This window comes from Chaetura pelagica, unplaced genomic scaffold (genome assembly GCF_000747805.2).
Source record: "Chaetura pelagica isolate M959 unplaced genomic scaffold, ChaPel_1.0 scaffold1094, whole genome shotgun sequence".
NCBI classification, from domain to species: Eukaryota; Metazoa; Chordata; class Aves; order Apodiformes; family Apodidae; genus Chaetura; species Chaetura pelagica.
Genome location: NW_009953108.1, coordinates 87,330 through 113,410, shown reverse-complemented (window position 1 = coordinate 113,410; position 26,081 = coordinate 87,330). Strand labels below are relative to the sequence as shown.

The 26,081-nt window shown below is 45.6% G+C and overlaps 1 protein-coding gene across 1 annotated transcript; it reads left to right on the top strand.

Annotated features, from left to right (window-relative positions):
• HORMAD2 (HORMA domain containing 2) lies at positions 1-23,489 on the top strand. Its single transcript, XM_009997289.1, has 12 exons — positions 1-51; positions 890-1,034; positions 2,323-2,386; positions 3,398-3,434; positions 4,744-4,764; positions 5,444-5,470; positions 6,792-6,859; positions 9,913-10,064; positions 10,882-11,135; positions 11,936-12,044; positions 13,086-13,147; positions 23,373-23,489. The coding sequence occupies exons 1-12, from the start codon at positions 1-3 to the stop codon at positions 23,487-23,489; spliced, it is 1,107 nt and encodes a 368-aa protein (XP_009995591.1).
• The last annotated feature ends 2,592 nt before the right edge of the window (positions 23,490-26,081 follow it).

Sequence of the window (26,081 nt, the reverse complement as noted above, 5' to 3'; positions counted from 1 at the left end):
ATGGCTACTCAGCAGCTTTTACTGACTAGGCAAAAGAAAAAGTCCTCAAAGGTAAAAACCTTGAAATGTGCTGGTAATGACAAACTTAGCTCTCAGCTTTGGACCTGGCATGTCTGTGCCTGGTGAGGTGGGAGCACCTTCTGTTGGCTGCCCTGTTCTTAGTTGGATTATTTCCAATGTAGTGAGTCCACTTGAGACTTGAAACTTGAGAGTTTGACATGCATTTGACTCATTAGGTGTACCCAGAGCTTTATTAGCAGCAAGAAATGTAATGAACTAACAGAGGAACTAAATTTAGTCTGCTTTCCACTGAGATTGTTAATTTACAATCACACAGTATTGACATTAGCTGCAATTGTAGATGTGCTGTTTACAACCCTGTGTTCAAATCCCTCTGCCAACCAGGCCTGCCAGCAGCCACCACAGGTTCAGTCTGCTGTCAGATCTCAAAAAAAGCTGTGGCAGGCAGAGAAGTTTCATACAGCAGAGAAGGCCACACCAGCACAGGCACTTGTTTGGCTTCACAATTAATCCTGTAGAGCTCAGCTGGCAGAAAACTCTTTTATTTTTTAGGGGTGTTTGTCTGATAAGTGCCAGCATTGGTGCAGGGGAGGGGGTGGGAACATTCAGCCACAATAAAAGGGGAAGGAGTAACCAATATAGTCTGCTTCTGTGTGAATCATGCCAGATCTATCAATAATTATCCTTACAACATTGAATCCCACCCATGTTAGACATAAGTCCTCTCTGTGTGGTATGAAGGCCAGAGAAATGTTAAAAGTAGCTCTAAAATACACCCTCCCCTTCCACCTGCTGAGAGTAATTTCTAAATAGAATCGTCATGTTACACTAAAACAGTGCTGGGTTTGACTTTGCCCTTCTTTTTCAGGAGTCAGTGTTGTTCCCCAGCAAAACTGCCACGGAGCAGCAGTCTGTGGTGCTGGTGAAGAAACTCCTGGCTGTCTCAGTGTCCTGCATAACGTACATGAGGGGGCTGTTCCCAGAGAGCTCCTATGGAACTCGTTACGTAGATGGTAACACCCTCCATTTGTGCTGAATTCTTATTCCTACTTGTTGTATTTCATAATCTGCAGCTCCCAGCTGCTTGGGAGTCTGTGAGTTCAGTTTTTTAGGAAGTGAGCTCACAGGCCTTCTCAGGTCTGGGTGCAGGTGGTGCTTCTGCAGCAAACGGCGAGCACAGGAGGCAACCTTATTGCTATTGGCAACTCATGACTTCTCTGTTAATGTTTCTTTGGGTTTGTAACAGTTTCTTGGAGTTGCCAGCCCTGTGAATCAGATCTCAGCGTCAGGAGACTGACTTAAAGATCAGCAAGTTATAAAAATACTAACTTTGATAGGTGTGTTTTGTTTTCTTTTTAGATTTTTGAGTCCTTCAGGTTGAAATTTTCAGCTTTCCTTGCGAGACTGAAGATAGATTTGTTTGTTTCATTGTTGGTCCTTTTCTGTGAAAACTATCTCACATAACCACACATGCTTTGGGAATCAGAACTTTGAGAACAACAAATAACTTTAAGAAACCAAAGTCTTGTCATAGGGTCACAAGACTTGGTGATGCTTTGATTCATCAATATCTTGATGTGCATTCCAGGTGTGTTGGCAGAGCGTGAAACATCTCCATATTGATGTGTTTCCCTATTTTTACTTATGGAGTTAGTTGTCCTGAGTCATGGTCACAGGCACTTTGTGGGCTGGGTTGAGGGCACAGGAAATCCCAGACTGGCTCTTGATCACCTAACCCTGAAAAGCCACTAGTCTTTGTAATGAAATGTCAGGCCTTTCAAGTGCCTTTTTGATCAGGAGTGTTAACACCTGCCTGCTCATGCCTTTGAGGGCTTGTGTTACTACCTCACCCCTTAATTTTCAGAATTTCCCTCTTGCCATTCTGCTGCCTGAAACCTGAGGTAGAAGGCACTGTGTGGAAAAGCTTAACAGGACTGTTTTTTCCTGAGCACACTCATTTCCCTCTTGGTGAGGAATGGAGAAGTAAAGGTGTTGTTAGGAGTGGTGGAATAGATGGGAGTGGAGAAGAGGAGGGAGGAGAGGACGAAAGCTGCTGGTGTTTCAAAATCCAGCCATAACTCCAGCACTCCTGAGAGAGCCCAGAGCATCTGAAAAGAGTCTTGACATTTCAAAATGTAGCAATAAGCTTGTGTCAGCCCACCTGGGACCAACATTTCCGCTCAGGAAGGACCTCCAGATAAAGCATTTTATCCATAAAAGGGGGGGAACTGGCTTGGTTTCAGTGTTTGCCCAACAGCTCTGATAAGAATTGTAACTTATGAGCTAAATCTGGTTTTGCAGACCTCTGTCTAAAAATTCTCCGAGAAGATAAAAGCTGTCTGGGATCACTGCAGATAGTCAAGTGGTAAGTGAGTAACAGCGAAACTGAGACAAGATTGTGCTGAATTGTGAGACATCTCCCCCTCACATTCTTCTTCCTGAATTTGAAACTGTTGTGCCCAGTAGTGGTGGCAGCTGTGCCAGGGCAGCTCCTGCCACTGCAGCCCGGGTGCTGCCCCTCGCGTAAGCAGGATGGAATTAGCTGACCAAGATCATGTGAGTTCAAGGTCTGTTGAAGTGGTGACTGGTGAGGTCATGGTCAGGCCCCAGAACAGGCTCAGACAGCGTAGGTAGGTAGAGAGGGTGAAGAAAATCATGAAGTTGATTCTGTTGTTTAGTCTTTTCTAGTTTCACTTTTCTAGGGGTTCTCGTAGCCTGTTTTTTTGATCATACAATATTTTCTTTTCCTACATGTCCGAGGACCTTGCAACTTGTTTTTGTGATATTTAGGATGTATTTCAGAGCTGGCCTGTTGCCAACAAGCAGAGGGTCTGACTTTGATGTGCTAAGGAGATACCTAGCTGCACATCCTTTGACTCAAAGAGTAACTATCTGACCACTGTTACCTCAAATAATATTTACTACTTTGAGAAAGTCCATAGCTGTAAGCTATGCATCAGATAACAAGGATTTACAAGACCAGACATGTCAGGCCATGTTCAGATGGAAGTCTCAGCCAAGCTCTGTACAAAGCTGATGGGAAAAGAGCCATCAGAGATCAGGCTGTGGAGCCAGAATAGAGCAGAGAGCAGGGAGCCCCTGAGAGCCAGCGTGGGCTGCCAGTCCTTCTCTTTGTCAGGATTTAAGTGGGCCCAGCCTGACAGGATGTGGCCCTAGAAGTATAAACAATGCACAAATGTAGAAAGGAGGATATGATGGTTGACCTGAAAAGGACTTTACAAGCCCCAAATGTTGCTAGCTGTGTTGTCTGAACTCCAGAGAAAATGCACTTTAAACTGTATCTAATGAGCGTGTGTTTACAGATCAGGAGATAAATATTGCTGGTTAGTATTAACATGGTTTTTTCCCCTGGCAGGATTCAAGGTTGTTTTGATGCTTTGGAGAGGCAGTATGTAAGTTTTTGGGTTTTGTGTTTTCTTTTGTTTTAGGGGTTTTTGTTTGTTTTGGGTTTGTTCGTTTGTTTTTTTGTTGTGTTGGGGTTTTTTTAGTGGAATTTCTCCTTCTTCACAGAGTTTGGACAAATCTATCTTTCCACTCCTGCTTTGTATTTTTGTCCTGCTCTTACATGCACACAACACACATTCACATTCACAGGACAGGGAGACAGCCTTGCCCTGAGTACCTGTGAGATTTGGGAGTTTATTTCTTGAGCTCAAATACTGACCACTGCTGCTCTCGAGGCTTCCTTGTCCATGGTGTGTGACCAAAGGGCCATGGTTGTGTGAACTCCTTTGCACCCCGAAACAGATTTCCATTGGTTCTGTGTTCAACATTTGCCTTCTCTAATGTCTGGATAGAGGCCCTACCAGTCAGAACTTAAATCTTTATCTCCGTGCCAGTTTTCTTGAGACGGGTTTTGCTTTCCCTCATCTATTTTCCTTCTTATCTTCCCTAAACCTCCTGGCTTTTTCTCTTGGGTGCAGAATTTATTCCTTTTTTTATGAAAGTAATTAATCAAGAAAGGTATATAACTGGTTCCAGAACAGCAAGTGATCGTACTCCTTGCTGATTCTCACATGAAAACAGCTCTGCATAGGAAAAAGCCCAGTTGTCACCCTGTCAGCACTGCTCATCAAACCAGCTCTCACCTCCATCAGATGAAGGGGTGTTGGTTGTGGTGCTGATAATCAGATGGGCTCTTACCCAGCACTGCAACTGTCAGCATGCATCAGATAAAGTGTTGTGAACTCAGTTCTAGGAGGTGCTTAGTCCTCTGCTGATTACGAGAGACATAAATTAATTGTGGTTTGACAAAGATTAAGGACAAAATTGAGATATTTAATGCATGCTCTAGGATTGTATTCCACAGCAATCCCGTTTTCTTGCTACAGGATAGATTAAATACCTTTGGGGAGTTTTAGAGCAGAGAGCCAATATTAAGCAAGGATGGGTGCTGTTGGAAAAGCGTTTTAAGTCGGCACAGCCTTTGGAGATTTGTTTAGGAAGAGTCCCAAGAGGGACGCCTGAGCGTGCTGGTGTTTTCTTGGGAAGCTGCGTGTGAAGCCGAGAAAAGCGGCCACTAGGTGTTGCTGATGCTGTGCTGAGCAACCTGCACGGAGGCTTTTAACTCCCAGTTAGTCGACAGTATCGATTCCTGCACTGTACACAGCCATCTGATTTCGATAAGTCTTTCTTTCCTTTGCCCTCCAAGATTTTGATTTGATTTTGATTTTGTGTTGTGTTTTCCTTTTCCCTCCTCAGTTACACGTAGCTGTCCTCGCAGTAAGTAAATGAACACAAGGTTTTTTTCTTCCCCTAACCCTGTTTGAAAGAGATAGGGAGTAAAGGTTGTGTCAACCCATTTGTGCCTTTTTCAAGGGGAAATCAACATGTATGTGACCTTTCTTAAACATGGTAAATATGAACTTCCTAGCCTGCATGGGAATGTTTTCCTCAGTATGTCAGGCTTCTGTCTGAGCCTCACATGCATCCTTTAACTAGAAGCACTTCTGTGTGCTTCTTATCATTGCTTCCTTTAAACTCTTGCATCCACCGTTGGAAGCTACTGTGGCTCCTCCATTTTCCCCTGGAGAAGAGTCATCCTTATTAATCTGAGGCTGAAGAACCCCCACATGGCTGGTGACCTGGTCCTTTGTAAGGCACCAAGAGCTATGCTGTGCATCATCTGAGCAGTTCAATTGCAGGCATCAGTAGTTGCCTATGAGGGCTGGAATAGGAATTAACCTCATTCCTCCCCAATTACACAGGTCTTCTACCTGTCTTTGAAGTGGTAAGTAGACTGCTGATAGAGGAAGGCCTTTTCTCAGCCATTCCTTTCTCTGGTCCCGTGCTGAAGATAGTGCAATCTCTGCTGTATAATGAAAATATCATTGTTTAGTCACTTTTCAGTGGCTCAGGTCATCCAAGAGGAGAATGCCCTCACTGTGCTTTCTTATAACAGATTTACACCAATCCCAAAGAACCGGAGGTAAGAAAGAGTCTTAATTAATCTTTGAGGCAACTGAAGGCATGGGTGAGTAGATTTGTATGCAGGGTGGACTTGTAGGCTTAAATTCTACCCTGACATAGCTGCTTGGTGACCTTGTTTCTCTTCTTCTGCCTTTGCTCAAGGGTGACAGCTCAGTGAGCTGGTTTGTGATCAAACACTCTTCCCAGGCCCTGGGCTGTGGGCCCATCCAGGGCCTCAGGCAGGGATGTTAATGGACATGGTGGCAATTTTCTTTTTCCTTCCTGAAGAGAAGAAATGGGAAGTTCAAAATAATCCTGTTATGAACCATCTTTTTTTTTAACAGGAACATTGAAAAAAAAAGCTGTGGTTTTGTGCAGAGAATTTTAGGGCAGAAGTTGTGAATCACTTTGGACTTGGGATCCTTTCAGTGCTCTATTTTGTGTTGCTGTTTTGCCAACACTGGTAGAGACAGCCAGGGTGGGGTGGTGTAGAAGAGAGGTGCTGCACCCAAGTTGTCTCCACAGAGCAGATGCAGGGAACAGCTGCAGGATCCTTGCTCACCTGGTGACAGTTCTGCTGTGTCACACCTCACCTCAGCTCCTGGGGAGGGAGCAAGAGTCTGTACCAAGGCTGGGATAAGGAAGGCTCAGAGTTAAGGGCTCAGCTCCTAATCAACCTCATTGCCCCTGGAAAAAGTTATTATAGGCATGGAATTGGACTACAATAGAGCTTTTCTCTTGTGGTGAAACAAGTCTGTTCTTCCTAATTTTTTTTATTCTCTAAAATCAGAGCAAATCCTTTCCTTTTAAATGGAAAATCAACTAGTTTTGTTTTGTTGTTTTTTTTTCTTTCCATCACAAAACTCCTGAGACCAGTGAAACTCAGAAACTTGAGCCCATGCAGTATTGTTTCTGTTTCCTAGTAGGAAGAGCCCTCTAGGCCCTTGTCCTCATGCAGAGCTCTGGGCCAGGCTGTGTCACCCATGGAGCCTCCCTTTTGTCCTTTGAGAAAGGGAGGATGTGGGTACATGGTGATGGTTGGCTGGCCCTGTTACCTCATGAGAAATTGAGGCTGGGGAGCCAAGTCCACAGAGGAAGGGGAAGGAGGAAGCAGGAAGTTGCAATTTTTTGTGATTCTTTCAGTGCCAGGTGGTGGTTAAGAAAATTTGCCAAAGAGTGTGCAAGTAATAATAGAGTTAAAGCTGTCATCATGTCATTAAATTAGTGCTGTACTCTGACATAAAGTTGTGGAGGGGCACTGCTAAGTTCAGGACTCATCTTTACACTCATTATTGAAAGAGACCTGTGTCTTCTTTTCCCCTCTCTTGTTTCATCTCTAGACAGTGACCGAACTGTACCAGTTCAAATTCAAGTACAAAAAGGAGGTGCCCCAGATGGACATCAGCAGGTAAAGGTTTGGTGTTTCTCAGGATTACACTGTGCAAACTGTGTTCTTGAAGCACTAAGAGGAAACTGCACTTCATCACTAGAGCACATCCAAGCTCCTGAGCAGCTGTAAATACCAGCAGAGCTGAGGATGTTCCCCCTGCAGGGTAGGAGCTGCTGAGGAGCAGGGCTGTGAGGTAGCACAGAGAGGCACTTCAGCTGCTCCAGAACTGAATTAAGGCTGATTTATAGAAACAATACCAGCTCAGGGTAGCAATGCAGGAGCCTTGCTTCTGTCTCTGACTCATAATTCTTCCATGTTCACCATACAGCCTGGTGCTTTCAAATGGAGCTTTTTCAGGTTGGATCCCTCTTGCCATGATCTTGCACTCAGGGTTTTTTTTCCTTGGGCATTTGCATACGTGTGTTCTGCTTGAGCAGTTTTATGTGGGTGACTTGAGACAACTTTCACTTGTGATGCCTGAGTTGATGCTGCAAAATGTGGGGCAGGAAGCAGCAGCTTTTTGCATCTTTTTGATTCTGTTGGATATTTTAAACTGTTTAGCAGGCCATAACCCTGTCTTGTTTAAAATCAGTACTATCAAAGGCTGTTTGCTATAACCAAAGCAAAGAAAAATAATTAGTCTGTTTTCAGTCTGCTTCTGCAATTGCCATCAATGAAAGATGGATCTTTGGGCCTTGGAACCTGCCTGTACAGCAAGAGAACTCTGCTGTCTCCAGTCGTCCTCAGGAAACCCCTCTGCAGGTCCCCTCTAGTGTGCCATTAGCCACTTTCTCTAAACACATCCATGTAATTTGTAGTACATGGAAAAGTGATTTTATGCTGGGAAAATCTGAACTGTGCTTGAGCCTGGAGTGTCCTGTTGACTGTACCCTCTGGTTCTGCTTTTAAGCTGCTCTCAGTTGTCCTCACTGCATTGAGGGAGAGAGGAAAGCTTTGGGATCTGAAAGATAATAGATAGCTCTGTTTTTTCAATCAGCCTTACTCATTAGTTCCTAGAAATAACAACAGTCCCCAAATGGAACTCAGCATCCCTTGGTGTTGGTCAGACTGGCCAAGCAGAGGCTTAGCCATCTGGCTGTTGGGTTGGTATCTGCTCCATCAAAATCCCATCATTGCTCTGAGGCTTCAAAGTTGGTGGTAGCAGATTCCTGGGCTGTGTTCTCTTTCCTCAGTGCCTGTCACTGCTGTGTCAGGATCCTGCCTGTGCCTGCACTTGTTACTAAACTGATGTTCTGGCATTGGTCAGAGTGTTGTGTCATCTTTGCTCTCAGCTCCTGCATCTGATTGTCCTGCTTTTGGACACCTGCAAGTTTTATTGTCCTGGGAACTCTGAGTTCATCTTTTCATGAGAGATAATTTGTGGGTCTGCATTGTCATCTCTGGGTGGTAAATGGAGACTTCCTCCTAGATGGTCCCTGCCTTATTTTAGATGGATTTTGGAGGGGTTCCTTGCCATTGATCCCAGTCCTCGAGAGAGGTTCTGTTCCTCAGCTTCTACCTTTTGACACATTCCTACAATGTTATTCCCAAATTGAACCAATACTTGACCTGTTAATTCCTAGGGAAGTGTGATTTCTTTTTTGCTTATACTCTTCTCCCTTGCCATTTCTATTCTGCTAAGCCCAAGACTTAGAATCATGGATTCATTAAGGTTGGAAAGGACCGCTAAGATCATTAACTCCAACTATCAACCCAACCCCACCAAGGCTGCAAAACCATCTCCTGAAGTGCCAAATCTACATGTTTTTTGAACACCTCCAGGGATGGTGACTCCACCACTGCCCTGGGCAGCCTGAGGGCCTGACCACTCCTTCAGTAAAGAGAACTTTCCTAATATCTTAATATTTCCTAATATCTCCACATGTAAATGTGACATGTAAGAGAAGACCTAACTTGTCTCTACTCCTTAGGCATTGCCAGTATTTGTCCTCTCACTTGAGGTACATTTCTGAACACACAGGATTCAATCTGGTGGCACAGTGTGCTCAGCTCAAAGGTTTGTTGCTGAAAATTTGAAGCCTACCAAAACATACCCTGCAAACTCAAGCTGTTCAACAGCCACTCAGTTTTCATGATGAGCCAAGAAGCTTCAAGGAGAAGGGAAAATCAATCTTAATGAAGCTGTTCCTTCCAGTGGTTTAGTCAGTCAGATTGAGCCCTGGGATCCTCTCTGCTCTCTTGGGTTACTTTCTGCTTTTAAAGCAAGTTGGGGTGATTGTGTTAGGGATGATCCAGCCTGTATAGAGTGTCCTCCACCTGCTTGTAGACCTCCAAAGATGTAACACAGGAGATACACCTTTTTTATGACCCCTTCTTATTGAAAGTTAAGGATGTTTAGGTTCCTTAGTCACGTCGTGATTCATCTAGTCCGTTTTTAACCGTCTAAAGTTAGCTGGCTGATCTAAGCTGCACATCTCATCTACCTCAGTAGACAAGAGAAACAAACTCCTCCAGAGGGCGATTCATCCCACTCCTGTTACACGTTTGTCTAGACTGCTTGCTGAGGCTGGCCAACTGACATTTGGATGGGTGAAGGAGGTGAGAGGAATGCCCCTTCGTCACTTTGAAAGAATGTGCTTCTGAGCTGCTTTTTTCTGACGTGGAACTGAAGTGAGAACATGCAATTCACTTCTCCTCAAACTGCAAAATGGATTTGAAAACAGCCCCTGTGATGAATCAGGCTTTATAGGGGATTCTCACCTCATTCCTCTCATTCCTGAAATTGCTTAGGTGAAAGGCACTTGTTTTGTGGTCCTCTGATCCAATTTAATCATGTTAAAATGAGTGAGTAATGACATTTGTATAATGGGGTCCCAGCTACAGAGTCTGTTCAAATGGAAATGCCATTCCTCTTAGTTTGGAGCTGTTGTGCTGATGCCACTCTATCCCTGAAGTCTGTTTCACTTCCCTATTTACCTGGAAATGACAAAGCCATTGTAGCTTTGTCACTGGTGGTTTCAGACGAGTCAGTGGGTGCACTGTATTTGTCATGAGGTCATGAATATTCATGACTGAAGAACACAGATCTGTTCTTCTTCTTCCCATTGTAGCAACCAAATGACCTTTGGGAGCGAGGTGTGCAACAGGGACATGAAACAGGCCAGCAGGCTCCTGATCAGGAAGCTGTACCTGTTAATGCAGAACCTGGGGCCACTGCCCAACGATGTCACCCTGACCATGAAACTCCTCTACTACAATGATGGTAGGTGGAGAACTTCCTTTTCCTTCCCTTTCTGTGCTGATCATGAGCCCCTATAAGGCAGGTGAAGCACAGAATGGTGAAATGGTAGCAGCTCTTCACTGACAGCAGTGAGAAATGGTGTCAATCATTATGATGCTTTCTGACCCACAGGGATGGGAGATGCTGTCTAAGGAGGGATTGACTATCTCTCTAAGAAGTACAGCTACACAGTGTGAAAAGGAGACATCCTCCTCCTTCACAGTTTTGTTTCTTTGTTGTTTTTTTTAAAGGAGCAGGCATCCTGCAATTGTCAGGTTCTGCTCCAGAAGGTTGAGTACATTAGTGGTATCTCAGCATCCTAAAGTCCTAGAATCATAGAGTTAGGTTGGAATGGACCTTAAAGATCATCAGGTTCCAACCTCCCTGCTATAAGCAGGAACACCTCCCACCAGACCAGGCTGCACGAGCCTCATCCAACCTGGCCTTGAACACCTCCAGGGATGGGGCAGCCACAACCTCCCTGGGAAACCTGTTCCAGTGCCTTCCCACCTTCATGGTGAAGAATTTCTTCAGTTTAAAACCATTCCCCCTTGTCCTGCCACCACACTCTCTGGTGAAAAGTCATTGTTCCTTTGAGGTCCCTGGTAACATTTGCACAGCTCCTTTTTTCCTTTGCATTCTCTCCCTTCTTCCTGAAAATAACCCAAAACAAACCAGAATATTTTTAGTCATTGATGCTGTTACTCTAGGCTGGTACACACTTGTTCTTTATAAGTCAGATTAAGGAGAGATGGAACTTGATTTCTTGGGCATCATTGGGTTCTTTCTCCCTGTGCAGTAACTCCTGAAGATTACCAGCCCCCAGGCTTTAAGGAAGATGGCAGCCCTGGTGACCTGTTGTTTGATGGTCATCCTGTCAGCCTGAGAGTAGGGTCAGTCTCCACAGGGTTCCACCTCATGAAAGTGAAAGTGACAACTGAAAAGAAGAGAATGAAAACAGTGGAAAGCAACGTGATCCAGGAGAATGGTCCTATTGAGATCTCCCATCAAGGGTTAGACTGTGATGAAGAGGAGGAGGAGGGGAGCACAAAGGTATAAAAACAGTTCTATTTGGCTCTTGCTGGAGGAATGGAGTTTATCTAGCAAAACTCTCATTAAAAGAAACATTTTCTCAGCATCCCAGTTTAAGAAGGGTTTCAGCAGTCCATAGACAAAGTGAATTTCATTCCAGCATATCCACTGCCCTCCTGAGTCCAGTGTGTTCTCCCAGAAGAGGGCAGTGATTGCACAGTGAGACCCAGCACACGCGTGTGCACACACACACTCTTACACACATATGTCCACAAAATGGAGAAGATTGCAGAGTTTTGCCTTTCCACTTGGTGTTCCTCAGGACTGAGCCACGTTCCACTGTGGAGTTAGGTGGGATTCCTTCCAGTCACCTCTAGGCAGCTGGAAGCTGTGTGCTGTGCCTGATGTCTCTGTGCTGCCCTCTGCACCTAGTGGAGGGCATCTTTAGCAGTAATGCAGATAATTTCTTGAGACACCAGGGTAGGCTGGGATGAGTGGTCCTCTGGTGATGCCTCTCCAAAATGACAGAAGGAACAGCCTGGACTGGTTACATAGACTAGACAATTTAATTTTAGGTGGTCAGTGCCAGGAAATAAACTCCAACATAACTAACTCCTGAAGACAGGAAGAAATTTAGGTGGGAATTCTGTCTTTTCTTAGCTGATTTCCCTCTTGAAAGAGTTGTAGGCTTGGGAGAAGGAAGGCCTGGGCACTGAGGAGCTGTGAAGGTTTCATCCCTATTAGTGCTGGGTTTATGAATGTACCAACTGAGTGTATTTTTTAGGTTATGTTATTAAGACAAAGCATAATTTATTTTACAGAATCACCCTCTACCTGTCAGAGCAGATTCAAGTGAGTGTGGAGAAGACAAAAGTAACACCCATCTGGACTGGAAAATGGAAGCATCTTCTTGTTGCCTTCAAGATACAGGTAAGTGCCTTGTTTCAAAACTGAAGGGGTTTGTGCTCATGACTGCATCCCAGCATAATATTTAGGTTTTCTCACTTAACTGGGGAATGGGTGAACAGAGTTTCCTTGGACTGTTTGAATTTTGTGTCAGATCAGATAGAGCTGTAACAAATAGCTTCTTGAATATGCTTGGTTTGTTAACAGGAACATTCAGGTTTTTTCAGTATCTTTTTCACCTCGTTATCTCATCAGTTTTTTCAGATATGGAGATGCACAGTTGATCAATAACAGAGTTACATTATCTACATTTTCACCAAAGCTCTTTTCCTTTGGCTGGTGCAGTTTGATTTTGCTAATGACTTCCATATCTGAAAACACACGTGAAAATGGGGAAAAAAGAAATCCTTTTCTGTCACTTCAGGCACCCCAGCTGCTGCCACCCCCTGCTGTGTTTGACCTTTGAGGCTCTCAGATATAGCCTGTGGAACAATACCATCTAGTGACAAAATGGTAAATAGCATTCCTGAGATCCCCAGGCAGCAGAATAAAGAGGCCTTCTCAGGTCTTTCTCCTGCAGCTTTTCTGATGACTAAGAAGGGGTGAACTCGTGCTACCACCTTCTCCACTGTGGGGAGTTAACGGGATCTTCCTTCTCTAACCAACTGTCTGTTTCAATGAAACTGAAGGTGCTTTGGACTCTCCATCAAGTTTTATTGAAACTGTTCAAGAAGGTCAATAGTTCTTAGTCAGGAGACAGCTCCTCTCCTGCCCCATGCCCACACCCACTTGGAAAGAACACATGAAGGCAAAAGCTTTGGTTTTTTAGGAAAAAATAAATGGAGTTCAGGTTTCACTGACAGAAGCTGCTGCTGAAATCTCTGTTCCCAGGAATAAACTGCCAGTGTTGGCACTGCCAAAGGTGGCATGGGATCAGATCAGGCATAGGATTTTCCAACAGTGCTTTAGTCAGGCTTCTGAGGTGTTTGCTTGGTTTTTTTTTTCTTCAATTAAATATAGAGTTTTAACTTCATAACTAATTTTGATACCCTGTTGGGGTTGCAGGTGGAAAGATGACAAGAATGAAGGTGACAGGCAGGATGCCTTGCTCAGGAGCATCTCAGCAGGTGAGCAGATTCTGCCAGGCAAGGTGGAATTCATTGCCACAGAACATGATGTCATCTAGGATGGCACAAGATTTAACTAAAATTTATGAATTTATTGTGCAGTATTCATAGAGGCTACAATGTATTAGGGCCCAGGGAAGCAAGTAGGAAGACATTTTCCATGGCCAGCTTATTTCGTACATCCAGTACAAGGATTTTGTACTACTCTCTGGATTTGTCGCTGGTGAGTTACTCACACAGACTGAATGGATCAGTGTCCCAAGCAGGCTGGGGTACCTGTGTGTGTTTTTGGATTAAGGCTCTCAAGTCACCACCCTGTGTTAGGTTTGGAGAGTCTATTTGTCTATGGCCTAACATGGTCTTTGCTTCTCCTTTCTTGCATCCAGACTTTCTCTACATGTGAGTCACAGGTATTTACTGGATCCTATCCCCTTTTGGCTACCTGCCTAGGATAGCAAGAATTATCCCCTGGAGGTGCTGATCTCTTTTTCAGTGGTTGTTGGGGAAACCCAAAGAACTAGGGTAGACGAGCCATGTCATTTTAGATAACTAAAGTTATGTGAAATGAATTCCATCCTGAAGGCTGCCCAGGCCTAACCCTGAGTCAGAAGCAGAGCTTGAATTCACAGAATTGTGCAGAGGTTTTTTCAGTGACAGGGCAAATCTCTGAATACCACCAGCCTTACCACTTGGGCATTCTCCCATTCAAATTAGGTGAAAACCATGTGAGCTTTCAATGTTCAGAAATTGAATCTTTACAGGGGAAGTTAATGAGAGTAGGAAATTGCTTCTAAAATTTTCCCTGCCTGTGTTGAAAAGAATCCTGGGGTGTCTAACCCAGACAGCAACTGGAGACTACAACGTAACGTGTCATTCAAAAGGCATCTGTGAAGTATTTGCCTTGACTCTGGATCTTAGAAATGAACTTCTGTGCCTAGGCTGGTATTTTTCAAACTTTAACCACATTTTTTCTTGGTCTCACATCCTCCAGTTTCCTTCTGATCATTGTTTATTCTGTCGTCTATGTGAAAACAGGAGCCTTTTTTGTTTGGAACTCATGGCTGTGCCACTGATTCATGCTCTGACATTCTTTTGGGTCTGTCATGATTGTGAGCCCCAGACACCTCTGCTGCAGCATGTGAATTTCATTAGAATATGGTAGCAACAGTGAGAGTGTCTGAAGGTGGTGGAAACTGTTGCTGAAAAATGCAAGAGTCACTTTATCCATTGCATGCATCCAAGGACTTAAATAATCCCAAGCCTGCTGCCTGGTGGATTCTGCATGGCAGGTTGTTTGGGTTTTATTAATATTCTTTGATATTGTTTTTTAAACCATCATAGCTTAGAAGTTGGGTAATATTTCAGTCAGTCTAGGGAAAAACTAAGTCAAGCCACTAGTTAAAAAGTGCAGATCATCATTGTAAAGCCAGTGCTAATAAAAATTTGACACTGTTTTCCATATGAGAGGGACTTTCCCTTCTTTTCTGAGGGAAGTGGTTAAAACAAATGACCATTGTGTCTTCCACTTGAATCAGGAAGACAAACTGGTGAGTGAAGTTTGTCTTAAAAGATGAGGACAAGTTTGGGTGGATGGGAAGTCTGAGCTAGGTGTTATCTAACAGGGTCAAGTGGAGGTAAGATGGGTAGGAGAACTGCTGTTGTGGTGTGAATGTGAACACCTTGTTGCTATCCAGACTGCACTACAGTCAAGTTTTCCAGCTTTCCACTGTGGTCAGAGGAACTCTCTGCTTTAAGGAGCTGTTAAGGTCTCCAAACTGACTTGTCTCCTCCTGGATTTTGGAATTTATTCAGCTTGGTATGTGAGGGGCCTTGGGGAACAACCATGGAGCTCTGCTTTTTTTGGGACAGGCATGAGCCCTAAGACTTGCAGTGCTAGTGGGTGACTTTGAGTGTTAGGTTTCCACCAGAAGAAGATCCCCTTGAACCAACTCACTGAATGATTGCTGACCTACAGCACTGCTGCAAGAGAAGGGAGCAGGGCTGGACAGCCAGGAGATGGCAAAGAGGGTCCAGGAGGGAGACCTGCCCTTCTGCTGATGGTGCAGTGTTACCTGTTGAGCTATCCATGGAGCAGCACCTCAGGGACTGGGCTTTAAAGGTACTCTCTATACAGTTAAACAATAAGGCCAAGATTTTCAGAACTACCTAAAACAGTTTGGAGTGTCTCAAAATTCAATATCTGTTCAAGGATTTGATAGTCAAGAAGTGCTGAGTTCAAAAATGTAGGACCTACAGACATCAGGACGAGCCCATTACTGCTCTTCAGCTGAAGGAAACTGCTTTATTCTTTCTGGTTCCTCAGTTATCAGAAATAAAAATTATGCACTTGGAACAGAGTTTATTAGTTATTATCTTCCTGACCTATAGCTCTTCAGGAAAACCAGGAATGAACCTATTAAAGGCTTATCTTTATCTCATCAACATGGGAGAAACAGAGGATGCAGATCTACCAGAAGAGCAGCAGCTCTTCCTGTCCAGTGAGGCTGTCACTGGCCTTTAGAAATGGCCATGGAGACTCTGACAGGGCTTTTCAGACTGGAGAAAAATTCACATGTGCTCAACTGGCTCATTATCTGCAATCTCATGATTGATGATGCTTAGGATCAAATGAGAGATTGCACTTTCCTAGCAAAGCATCTCTGTACTTAATCACCCAGAGTTAGACACCAGCTTGTAAATCAACCTACCCCTGCTGGCTTCAGGAGAGTGCTGCTGATGGCATCAGCCAAGGGTTTGGTCCCCTGTGCTATCCCTGCTGCTTTCCACTGGCTTTTTAGGAGTTGGGAATAGCTGGGTAAAATAGGGAATTGCTGCCCATAGGGGTAACTTACAGAAATCTGCTGATGAGAATGGCATCCTGCACTGAACTGAAGATAACTTCTTGAATTCTTTGGCATACTCCTTTACCCTTTTGTGACCCCTTGAACGTTCTTGTCCTGAAAATAGATTTTGGTAAGCTTGGCCTTCATGTAAGCAAACATGTTGCAGTGGAATGAGTTTGGAATGAAACAGAACTGGGAGATGAGTAAAATCTGACCATGTGGACGCCTCTGCAGGCTTTTATCTCCCATCAGGAAGCTGTGGGCTGAAGTTCTGGGGTGGTCCTTCAAGCTCAGTCTCACTGCACAGTGGAGCAGCCGTGCAGAGAGCCCTGAATAGGCCCTGGCTGAGCTGGAAATGGTGTGGCCATATCAGCACAGCTCAAGTCCCTGCTGCCTCCCAGGATTCTGGCTTCATTAGCTGGGGCCAGACACTGCTTGTGCTGCTAGACTGACTGTGCTTATGCTCCTAGACCCCTGTGGGACATGAGGAAGTGTGTGTTGACACTTGGTGTTGTGTGGACATGATCAGTTTGGATCAGTGATAGCTCAGGGGTCTCTGCACTGCTGTTGCCTGCCTGCTGTAGGCCTGCTCCTGCCATGGGGATCAGCTCCCTTCACTGGGGCAGTCTGAAGGTTAGGTGTCTAGGGAGAGAGTCAGATCTAAATGTTGTAAATCAGTGCTGGTTTGGACCTCAGAGGACAGCCTGTCTGGCCTCCAGCTGTTGCTCCCATGCAGGAGACTTGGCTACCTGGCCTCTTTCTCCAAGGGACTGTGTCAGCCATGGAAGCCAGTGAGAACAGTCTTTCCTGGCTAAAACATAGGGAGTAACATCTGCCACCTTTGCCAGTGGTCAGTGTCCTGTTGGTGCCAGGGCCATGGTCACCCTGGTGTAGGCTCGTGGGAGCTTCTGTGCTGGGGGCAGCTTCTGTCTGAATGTGGAGGTTAGCACGAGTGGTTTCAATTGCAGAACAACAGCTTGGAGATCAAGACCTTTGTTGTCTGATTTTTCCCAGGCAGACCACATTTCAAACTGCCATGACAGAAAGCAGTTGAAGGGTGAAGCCAGCCATTTGCAGAGCAGTAGGAAAGCATTTTTCTGTGGCAATGTCATTATCTTGAATTAGGTGTCTAGGGAGAGAGTCAGATCTAAATGTTGTAAATCAGTGCTGGTTTGGACCTCAGAGGACAGCCTGTCTGGCCTCCAGCTGTTGCTCCCATGCAGGAGACTTGGCTACCTGGCCTCTTTCTCCAAGGGACTGTGTCAGCCATGGAAGCCAGTGAGAACAGTCTTTCCTGGCTAAAACATAGGGAGTAACATCTGCCACCTTTGCCAGTGGTCAGTGTCCTGTTGGTGCCAGGGCCATGGTCACCCTGGTGTAGGCTCGTGGGAGCTTCTGTGCTGGGGGCAGCTTCTGTCTGAATGTGGAGGTTAGCACGAGTGGTTTCAATTGCAGAACAACAGCTTGGAGATCAAGACCTTTGTTGTCTGATTTTTCCCAGGCAGACCACATTTCAAACTGCCATGACAGAAAGCAGTTGAAGGGTGAAGCCAGCCATTTGCAGAGCAGTAGGAAAGCATTTTTCTGTGGCAATGTCATTATCTTGAACTTTTGCAGAAAGGAGAAAAAAAAAAAAAAAAAGGTTTATCTCTAACTGTCTATCAAGAGAGCTGTATCTGATGAGAAGTTCCCAGAACATTTTCTCCTCCAAAGCAGCTGAGGCTACACAGACCCAAAGAATGAAGAGAAAGAGATTCAGAGATGAGCTTGCCTCTCCTTCCTGTGAGCTCAGGCCATTCTGGGAGGAGTGAGACAGGGAGGTCAGGAAATTCCTGGCTGCTCTCAATTCACGTCAGATCCTTAGCTGTATCTTGGGGCCATTCATCCCTTGCATGAGTTATCCTTGTCTAGAGTGCAGGAAACAATTTCCTAGTGATCTCTTCATTCAGAGGTGAGGCTCATCACCCTGCAGATCTGAGGGGGATTTCATTCCTGCACCCTCAAATTCCTCAGGGACATCCATGGGAAGATGTGGAGCTTCCGTGCTGGCTGCCTTTGCCTATGTTCATAACATATGTGCTGGCAACCAGACTCTCTGGGGCAATCTGCATAAATTAAGGTTGGACAGATCTATTATCCCATGAGGGACTAAGCTGGGAAACAGCCTAGTTGGCAGAAGGAGCGTCCATTGCTTTTCACCTCCTCAGTTGCAACCCTGTGGTTTTACAGGTTTCCAGTTTTGAGAGGTGTATGGAGTTTATGGGATTGTGATCCTGCAGTCAGAGTGGCCAGCAGAGCAGGATGCAGGGGGACTGAGGGTCCTGGAAGAGGTTAGAAGGAGAGGGATTGATTATTATTTTATTTTTTTTTTATCAGATATTTTGAAGCCTTTTTTTTTTACACTCGAAAAAAATCTGTTCATTAGTCCTTTCAAGTCCACAAGGTACCTGAGTCACAGAGTGGGCCTGTGAGGTTTTCACTTGGTGAAAAAGAAACCATATTGGATGTCAGAGATTTTACCAGTGAGCTGTGGTAAAGGAAGAGGTCTAGTGGTAGTCAGTGATATGTTGGCATGGCTACCTGGAGATGATAATGTGGCAGGTTTCCACCCCAGCAACCACAGTGCGTGTCTTTCATTCTTCCACCTGCATAAGTTGGCTTCATGGTAAGCAGCATGAGTGTCCTCCACTGCTTCAGATGAAAATCAGGATGGATTCCACTGATGTCAGTGTGGCTGATTTGCTGGAAACTGATCCAAGAGCAGGGCTGAGCCCTGTGCTGAGTGTTGAACCACAGAGCTCCTGTTACAGGGTCAGTGAGATCCTCATGTCCAGCCTACCTGCTCCAAGCAGGGTGAAGTGGAGAATGTTTCTCAGGACCTTGTCCAGTCAGATGTTGAGTATCTCCAAGGATGGAGATTCCCCAATGTCTCTGGACAAGTGATCATATTTGATCACCCTCACATTAAAAAAAACTTGGGCCTTATGTTCAAATGGGATTTCCTGTGTTCCAGTTTTTGTCCATTTCCTCTTGTTCTTTCACTGGACACCATGATGTGCCTTGTGAACCTTGATTTTTGATGTGCTCGGAGCAGCCAACTGTCAGTGAGAAGATGGGAATTACTGCCTCCAGCCACAGGTGCTGTTCACCAGGGATGCTTCAGCTGTTGGGGGATCAAATTAAAGAGTGACTGTCTTGATTTTAGAAACTGACAAGTGTTTGCTGTGCTGTCGAGTCAATGACTGCTGCAGCTGAAGGTACATCAGGCACCAGCTCTCTCTGATTAGGCTTTCCTGATGGTGGTAGACATCCCCTGCAGATACTGTTTATTGCCCTGACACCTGAGGATCATTTTGCCTTGTTTCAGCTGTTGTCTTGCATCTCACTCCTTATTCTTCTGGCTCCCTTGATGTAACTGGACTTCTTTGAACACTAATGTGCTTCTGAATTTGTCAAGGAGTGTTACGAGGTACCAAACTAAACACTCCATGACCCTGACAATGGGAACTCTTCTGAGGGCAGAAAATTTGCCAAGTGCCAACCCTCAGCATGGGGCAGGCCAGGGACAAAGAGGGACACAGTCGAATGCTCTTGTGCAATTTTAGCTGTTCTATATAGAATGCCTTGGGAAGCAAAACACATGTCAGAAGAGCTGTAAATTTGCTTCAATTTATGCTGGGAATTTTTTTGGCTGGAATACGTGGGGACAGGGATTGAAAATTGCAGAGCACAAAACTAGGTCCTGATTTTGTCTATCTAAGAATAGCAGCGTGGCTGTGGTCTCCTCATTCTGTTTGCTCCACCAGTCTGCCTTGGGAAGGCTTTAATCTAAGGCTAATCTATTTTTAGCCTGATATCTTCTCCAGACAATGCGCATCTGTCCTGCGAGTCTTATGCCAGAAATTAGTAACACTTGTATGATTCACAAGTTAGCTGCATTTTTACAGAAAAATTCAGTGGCAAAATACTACTTTTTCACACGTAGCACAGCAGGAAAGCAGGAGATTCAGACTCACTGTGTGTTCATGGTGTGACCTAGACCCAGAGCTGCCCCTTGAACTCAGAGTCAGGAGGTCACAGGTCTGTTCCTGTCTTTGCTGCTTGATTTGGGGCTGGTTCCACCTGTCCTGCTGTCACCATGGTCCCTTGGCAGGGTAAGTGTGGGAGGGCCCGTGTGCTTTCATAGCACCTGCTGAGCTCCCTTGTGAGCCTGTAGAATCATAGATCCCAGACAGGTTTGGGTTGGAAGGGACCTTAAAGACTATCTAGTTCCAAGCCCCCTGCATGGGCAGGGACACCTCCCACCAGACCAGGTTGCTCCAAGCCCCATCCAACCTGCCCTTCAACACTGCCAGGGATGGGGCAGCCACAGCTTCCCTGGGCAACCTGGGCCAGGCTCTCACCACACTCACAGCACAGAATTTTCTCCTCATGTCTCACCTCAACTTCCCTCTTCCAGTTTTAATCCATCCCCCTTGTCCTCTCCCTCCCTGCCCTTGTCCCAAGTCCCTCCCCAGCTTTCCTGGAGCCCCTTCAGGCACTGGAAGGTGCTCTAAGGTCTCCCTGGAGCCTTCTCTTCTCCAGGCTGGACACCCTAACTCTCCCAGCCTGGCTCCAGAGCAGAGCTGCTCCAGCATCTTTGTGTCCTCCTCAGGACTTGCTCCAACAGCTCCATGTCCTTACTGTGTTGATTGCTCTAGAACTTGGCACAGTTCTCCAGGTGGGGTCTCACAACAGCCAAGGGGGACAATCCTGTCCCTGGCCCTGCTTACCAGGCTTCTTTTGATGCAGCCAAGGACACAAGTGGTTTCTGGATTCCAGCACATGGTGCCGTCTCATGCTGAGCTTCTCATCCACCATCACCCCCAAACCCTTCTCTCCAGGGCTGTTACTGATCCATTCTCCACCCAACCAGTGTCTGTGCTTGGTAGTGGTTGTGCAAGATTTAAAAAACAACATCCACACAGCTCAAGCTCTCCCATCAGTTGCTCCAAGTCAAGCATCCCAGTACATGGGAAAAATCAGAATTAATCAACTCCTGGGGCTGTGATTGTATGTTTAGTCAAGGGGAGGGATTTCCTGCTTTTCACCTCACCACTGAAGAGATTTACTTTCTGGTTAAAGTCAAATAAACATATGTAGGATCTGAGTTAATCCGCTTTAGAGCAACATTTCTGGGGAAGAAGTGTGAGTGTTTGGTTAAGGATGGGACCTGGAAGTTGGACTTGGGGTGAGTTCCTACATGAACTTGTAGCTGGGCAGGACAGGACATGTTGGCTTTGGTGCAATACCTCACAAGCTTGACATCTTATACATTCAGTAGTGTTTGTCTGGAGCACTTGATGGCTCACATACGTGTTTCCACTCCTCTCATCTCAGATTCCTGTTAGGTGGTCAAGCTGCCTGTGGTAACAGGGAGGAAAACCCTCAGAGAGTTGCAATGGACTCTGCATGAGCAGCTGCTTCTTGTGGCTGTTTATCCCACCTCAAAAGTATCCTGTCCGTGCAGAAAATTTGGGACCAATAGCAAAGGGGTAAAAACTGCTGAGTAGTTGCTTGTTCTGCAGAAGATCCATTCCTCAACAGAGGAAATAACAGCACCAGCTCTGGCTAATGCTCTCTTCATGTAGCTTAGGCTAAAACAGCAGGAGAGCTGCCTTACTCAGGTGAGTAGGGACTACTTTGCTGCCTGGCCAGCAGGACAGGGTGCAAACCCTGCAGCTGTGTTAACACTGCAGAGTTTTTGGAGGCAGCATTTCCCTCCTCTGGGCCCTTCAAAAAAAAAAAAAAAAACAGGTTAAAATGATGCCAGGGAGAGGAAAGTAAATAACTGCCTGAAGTGCCAGTTTGAGCAGCTGGGTATCAGGTGAGGAGCTGTAACAGAGATCCACTCATCATTCTTTCCTCAGGCAAATATGCCTTGGGCAGTTTTGGAAGTTCTGTCAGCCTGAGTGGGGAGGATGAAGGAGAACCTGCCAGTCCCAGTTTGGCAGATCTTTGTTTTCTGTTTTTATGGAAAGGAAATTTACTTTCTACTTGAAGCAATATTTTGTTCCTCATAATAAAGAGGAGGGAAGAGGGGAGGAAAAACAATTTGAAACATGATAGAGAGGCTAAGTGAGGTTGCTTCAGATTATTTTGTTGTTAATCCATAATCAGAGTTATGCACACATTAGAAAGACCATTGCTGTGTGGAGATTACCAAAGCCTCATACCAAGGTCAGATAGAAGGAAAGCCTTGGTGACGTGGGTGTGGAATTCTATAATGACCACATCTTGTAATCTGGAGACCTTGTGCTTGTCTCCAGGAGGCCTCCTGGAATAGCTCTTTTTTAACTCCATGTGTTTATCCTGCTTCAGTTATGGGATTGGTCATGTTTTATGGTGAAACTGGGGTAAAGAACCCCTATTTTGGAGCAGGAACTCAGCTAGCACTCCTTTCTGTCTTCATTCACCTCCTTCTCATCCAGATGAACTTCCTTTTGGTGGCAAAGTTGGAGTGGTGTGGTGTGTCCCTTCAGCTCAGTGCCAGCGAGAGCAAAAGAGGTTACATTGCCAGACTGTGTGCTCTGTCCCTTCTGGGTGGGCAACAACACACGTTACTCTCAGCAGCTCCAGATCATTCTTGTAAAAATGCAAATACATTGTGTGATAACAGGAATAAGTGAGTTTGTCCCTTGGCAAGGCCAACCCTTCAGCTGTTGTTCTGGCTGTTCCCCTGTGGGTTGGTGGAGTGGCCATCAACATTTATGTTCCAACATACATTTCCCCCTGTTTTTTAACCTTTTGGTTTGTAGGCCCCTGAAAATTTTTGAGGGAGGTTTGTGTCTTTCTCAAGGGAAGTTAAACCTCTTGGATAAAAAGCTTCCTTTGCTCAGTTATTTTTCACTGTCACAGGTCGTTGAAGTCTGAGTCCAACCCGCTTGGGTTGTATTTCCCTGATGCAATTCAAGGTACTTTGTTTCTCCTCCTGAATGGCTCTTCTGGCCAGAAATTTGACACATGCCCCACTTCTTCTGCATACTTTTATGATTATCTGAGGCTGCTGGAAAATTCTGTGCCCTGTAAGCTGTTACATTGCTCAAAGGTCTCCTTGCTCCTGGTATTTTCTGTCAGCATTGGGTTCTGTTCCTTGTGCCACCAAAAACATTCTCTGTCCCTGAAACTGAACCTGTTGGTTTCACAGATCTTACAGTCCCAATTCCATTCAGCATTCCAATTTTGATTCTTTGCCCAAGTGCTTTTCTGGAGAAGATCACACACTGAACAAACCCGAGAGGATCCAGGAAAACCCATTGTTGTTTTGGAAGTTGTATTTCTTCACTCATCGAGCAGGAGCCCGTGCCGTGAGAATGATCTCTTGTTTCTGATGGTTCTTACAGATAAGCTGCCTGAGCTTTGCATCTAGCCAGGAAGAGGTAATAGGACCCAAGAAGAAAAGGAAGGTCAGTGAACCAGAGAAGCCACTTCTGGAAGGCAGGAAATTATGTTCATTCTGACACACATGCATTTTGGAAGGTGTGAGTTTGCGTTGTCATCTGACTGGTGAAGACCTTTACTGGCTTCCAGTGTTTGACTCTTCCACACACCATGTGGGTTTCTGCATGTTCATTTGTCTGGTGCAAACCTTGGACTGTGAAGGGAGAGCAGGCACCATAACTGCCATAACCATGTCAACCAACAGCACTTGTTTCATGTTCTAAAGTTGAGGATTCATCATCCCATGTTGTGTCTGTGTGGTTCTTTGTGTCTTTCTCTCACCTCCCTCATCCCCTGCCCCCAAACTAGTTTTCCCCTGGGTGGCTGAACTGTCCTTTGCCAACATGTCACCAACATTTACTGGCACTATTTCAAGATGAACTCTCTTGAGGTGTCAATGCCAGCAAGCAAGAAGTCTCAAGATTCACTAGATTGTACTTAACTTCTTCCTATCTGCTGTTTCCGGAGCATAGATTTTTTTTTTTTTTGCAGAAAAAGGTTTTTATCTGTATCAAATACAGAGATAAAGTAATCTATACACATTTTCTGCTGGTGCTGGATGCCTTTTTTTCCTGACTCTGCAAGTAGTGTTGCTATGACTGTATTATCAGCTTGTTTTTAAAGCAGCAAGCCACCCTGTGGCAAGGGGCTTGGGCAGTTGTGTGATATAAATTGTGTTGAAATGCACCACATTTAAAACTCAACTTTATTGAAGGTACCTTGTGGTTGCAAATACAGGTAAGGAGAATGGCAGGAACAAAAGGAAAGATCTGCTTTGTGACTAGTAGGTTGCCTGGCAGGTGGTCTGTCAAGATCTAGTGGCTGTTACTGGGATGGGAGGAGCAAAAGGGTCTTGTTTAAAAAAAGATGTTCAGGGAACAGCTTTTGCATTTACTGTGTGCACATCACCAAAGAGAGGCTGAAATGTGGGACAGTGAAGAAGGGAACATGGTGAACTCTCCTTCCAGGGTAACGTTGGTGGCCCAAAGTGTTCAAATCTTACATTGGTGGGGAAATAAAGCACTAGAGTACAGCAGAGTAGAGCAGCCAGCAGTGTGGCAGCATCCCTGACATCCCAGATGTGCAGCAAAGATACTTCAGGACAGGACTTGAGCAGCTGTGGTTTGGGATGTAAGGTGTTTCTTTCATGGTGTGTGTCAGGCAGCTCTGTGGAGAGCAGCAAGGATCACTTGGTGAGTATCTGACCATCATGTCTAGGACACCTGACTGAAGGATCTCGGCCACCAGTCCATTGCTTGGCATGCCAGGTTCCCTATGGCCACTAATATGGTGATGTTTTCTGTTCTGGCAGTGCTTGAGGTTAGATATCAAGGATCTACTCATAGAACGGGTTTGAGTAGGAAGGGACCTTTAAAGGTCATCTAGTCCAATCCCCCTGCAGTGAGCAGAAACATCTTTAACTAGATCAGGTTTCTCAGAGCCCCATCAAGCCTTCAGTGTCTCCAGGGATGGGGCCTCCACCACCTCACTGGGCAGCCTAGGCCAGTGCTTCACCACCCTCATTGTAGAGAACTTCTTCCTAATGTCTAATCTAAAACTGCCCTGCTCTAGTTCAAGGCCATTGCACCTTGTCCTATCACTACACACCCTCTCCTTTAGACCCCACTGCAGAAAGAGCGATCTGAGTGATTGGCTGGATAAAAGGTGGGCATTGATGCATCTCTGGTGTTTTTACTCTGGTTGTCCATCTGGGAGAGCTGAAAGCCAGCCTAGAACTGGCTGGCTGGGTAGAGAGAACACTGAGCCTGAACACCCCTAGATGTTCAGTTGACCTCCAGGTAGCTGAGTAAGGCATTGCAGTCCTAGTGCTGATGCCACATCTGCCTGTGCTCAGCCCAGGGCAGACAGGCCACTGCCTGTCCCTCAGCCTGCAGCACTGCCTGGCAGGGCTCATGGCTTGGTGCCTGTTGCACAGAACTTGTAGAACATGAACGTTCTCCGTTTTATCCTCACTTTCAGTCCTGTGTTCTCATTTTTGCACCTGTGGCCTAACAAGCCAGTTTGTTCACATGCCAGAGCAAACCAGCAATCTTCCTTCTGCCCAGGTTTTGGGAAGGTATTTGCTCTCAGCCTGCACAGCCACGACAGACCTACCTTTTTCACAGGACAGCTACAACTCAGGGCCTGCCTTGACCTGAAAACTCTGCCCTGGCACTGCCAGACCCTGTGGCTCCCATATTCCTTCAGCCCACTCCCTCCTGTCTGCACCCAAAGCCTTGTCGTGTTGTTGTGTTGTGTGTATGGGAGGAACTCAAACATGCCTGGGATTCTGGCTGCTCAAACAAGTCTGTGTGTCTCCTGCTGGCACGATGCAGCGAGGCCTCAGGGCACACCAACCTGCTGGGTACATCTGGGAGCTGCCAAGTGTCCTGGGGAGTGCACGAAGCTACCTGGTGTTACCCCAGACACCACCAAGTAAATCCACAGCTTAGTTGACTGCACCATGTCTTGGTCTTGCAGCCATGGCCAGAGACTCACTGTCTCAGTTCACGTTGGCTTCTAATCAGCTATTTTACGGTAATGACTTTTAGTCATTTTCATTTCAGGCTGGGTTAGAAACAAAGTCACTTGTGATGAACTGCCACAGTAAG

Bases quoted from the DNA above. Each gene is read 5' to 3' on its own strand.
- HORMAD2 (XM_009997289.1), top strand. From the start codon at position 1: ATGGCTACTCAGCAGCTTTTACTGACTAGGCAAAAGAAAAAGTCCTCA. The intron at 3,435-4,743 runs GTAAGTTTTTGG...TTCCCTCCTCAG, and splicing joins ATGCTTTGGAGAGGCAGTAT to TTACACGTAGCTGTCCTCGC. The intron at 11,136-11,935 runs GTATAAAAACAG...TTTATTTTACAG, and splicing joins AGGAGGAGGGGAGCACAAAG to AATCACCCTCTACCTGTCAG.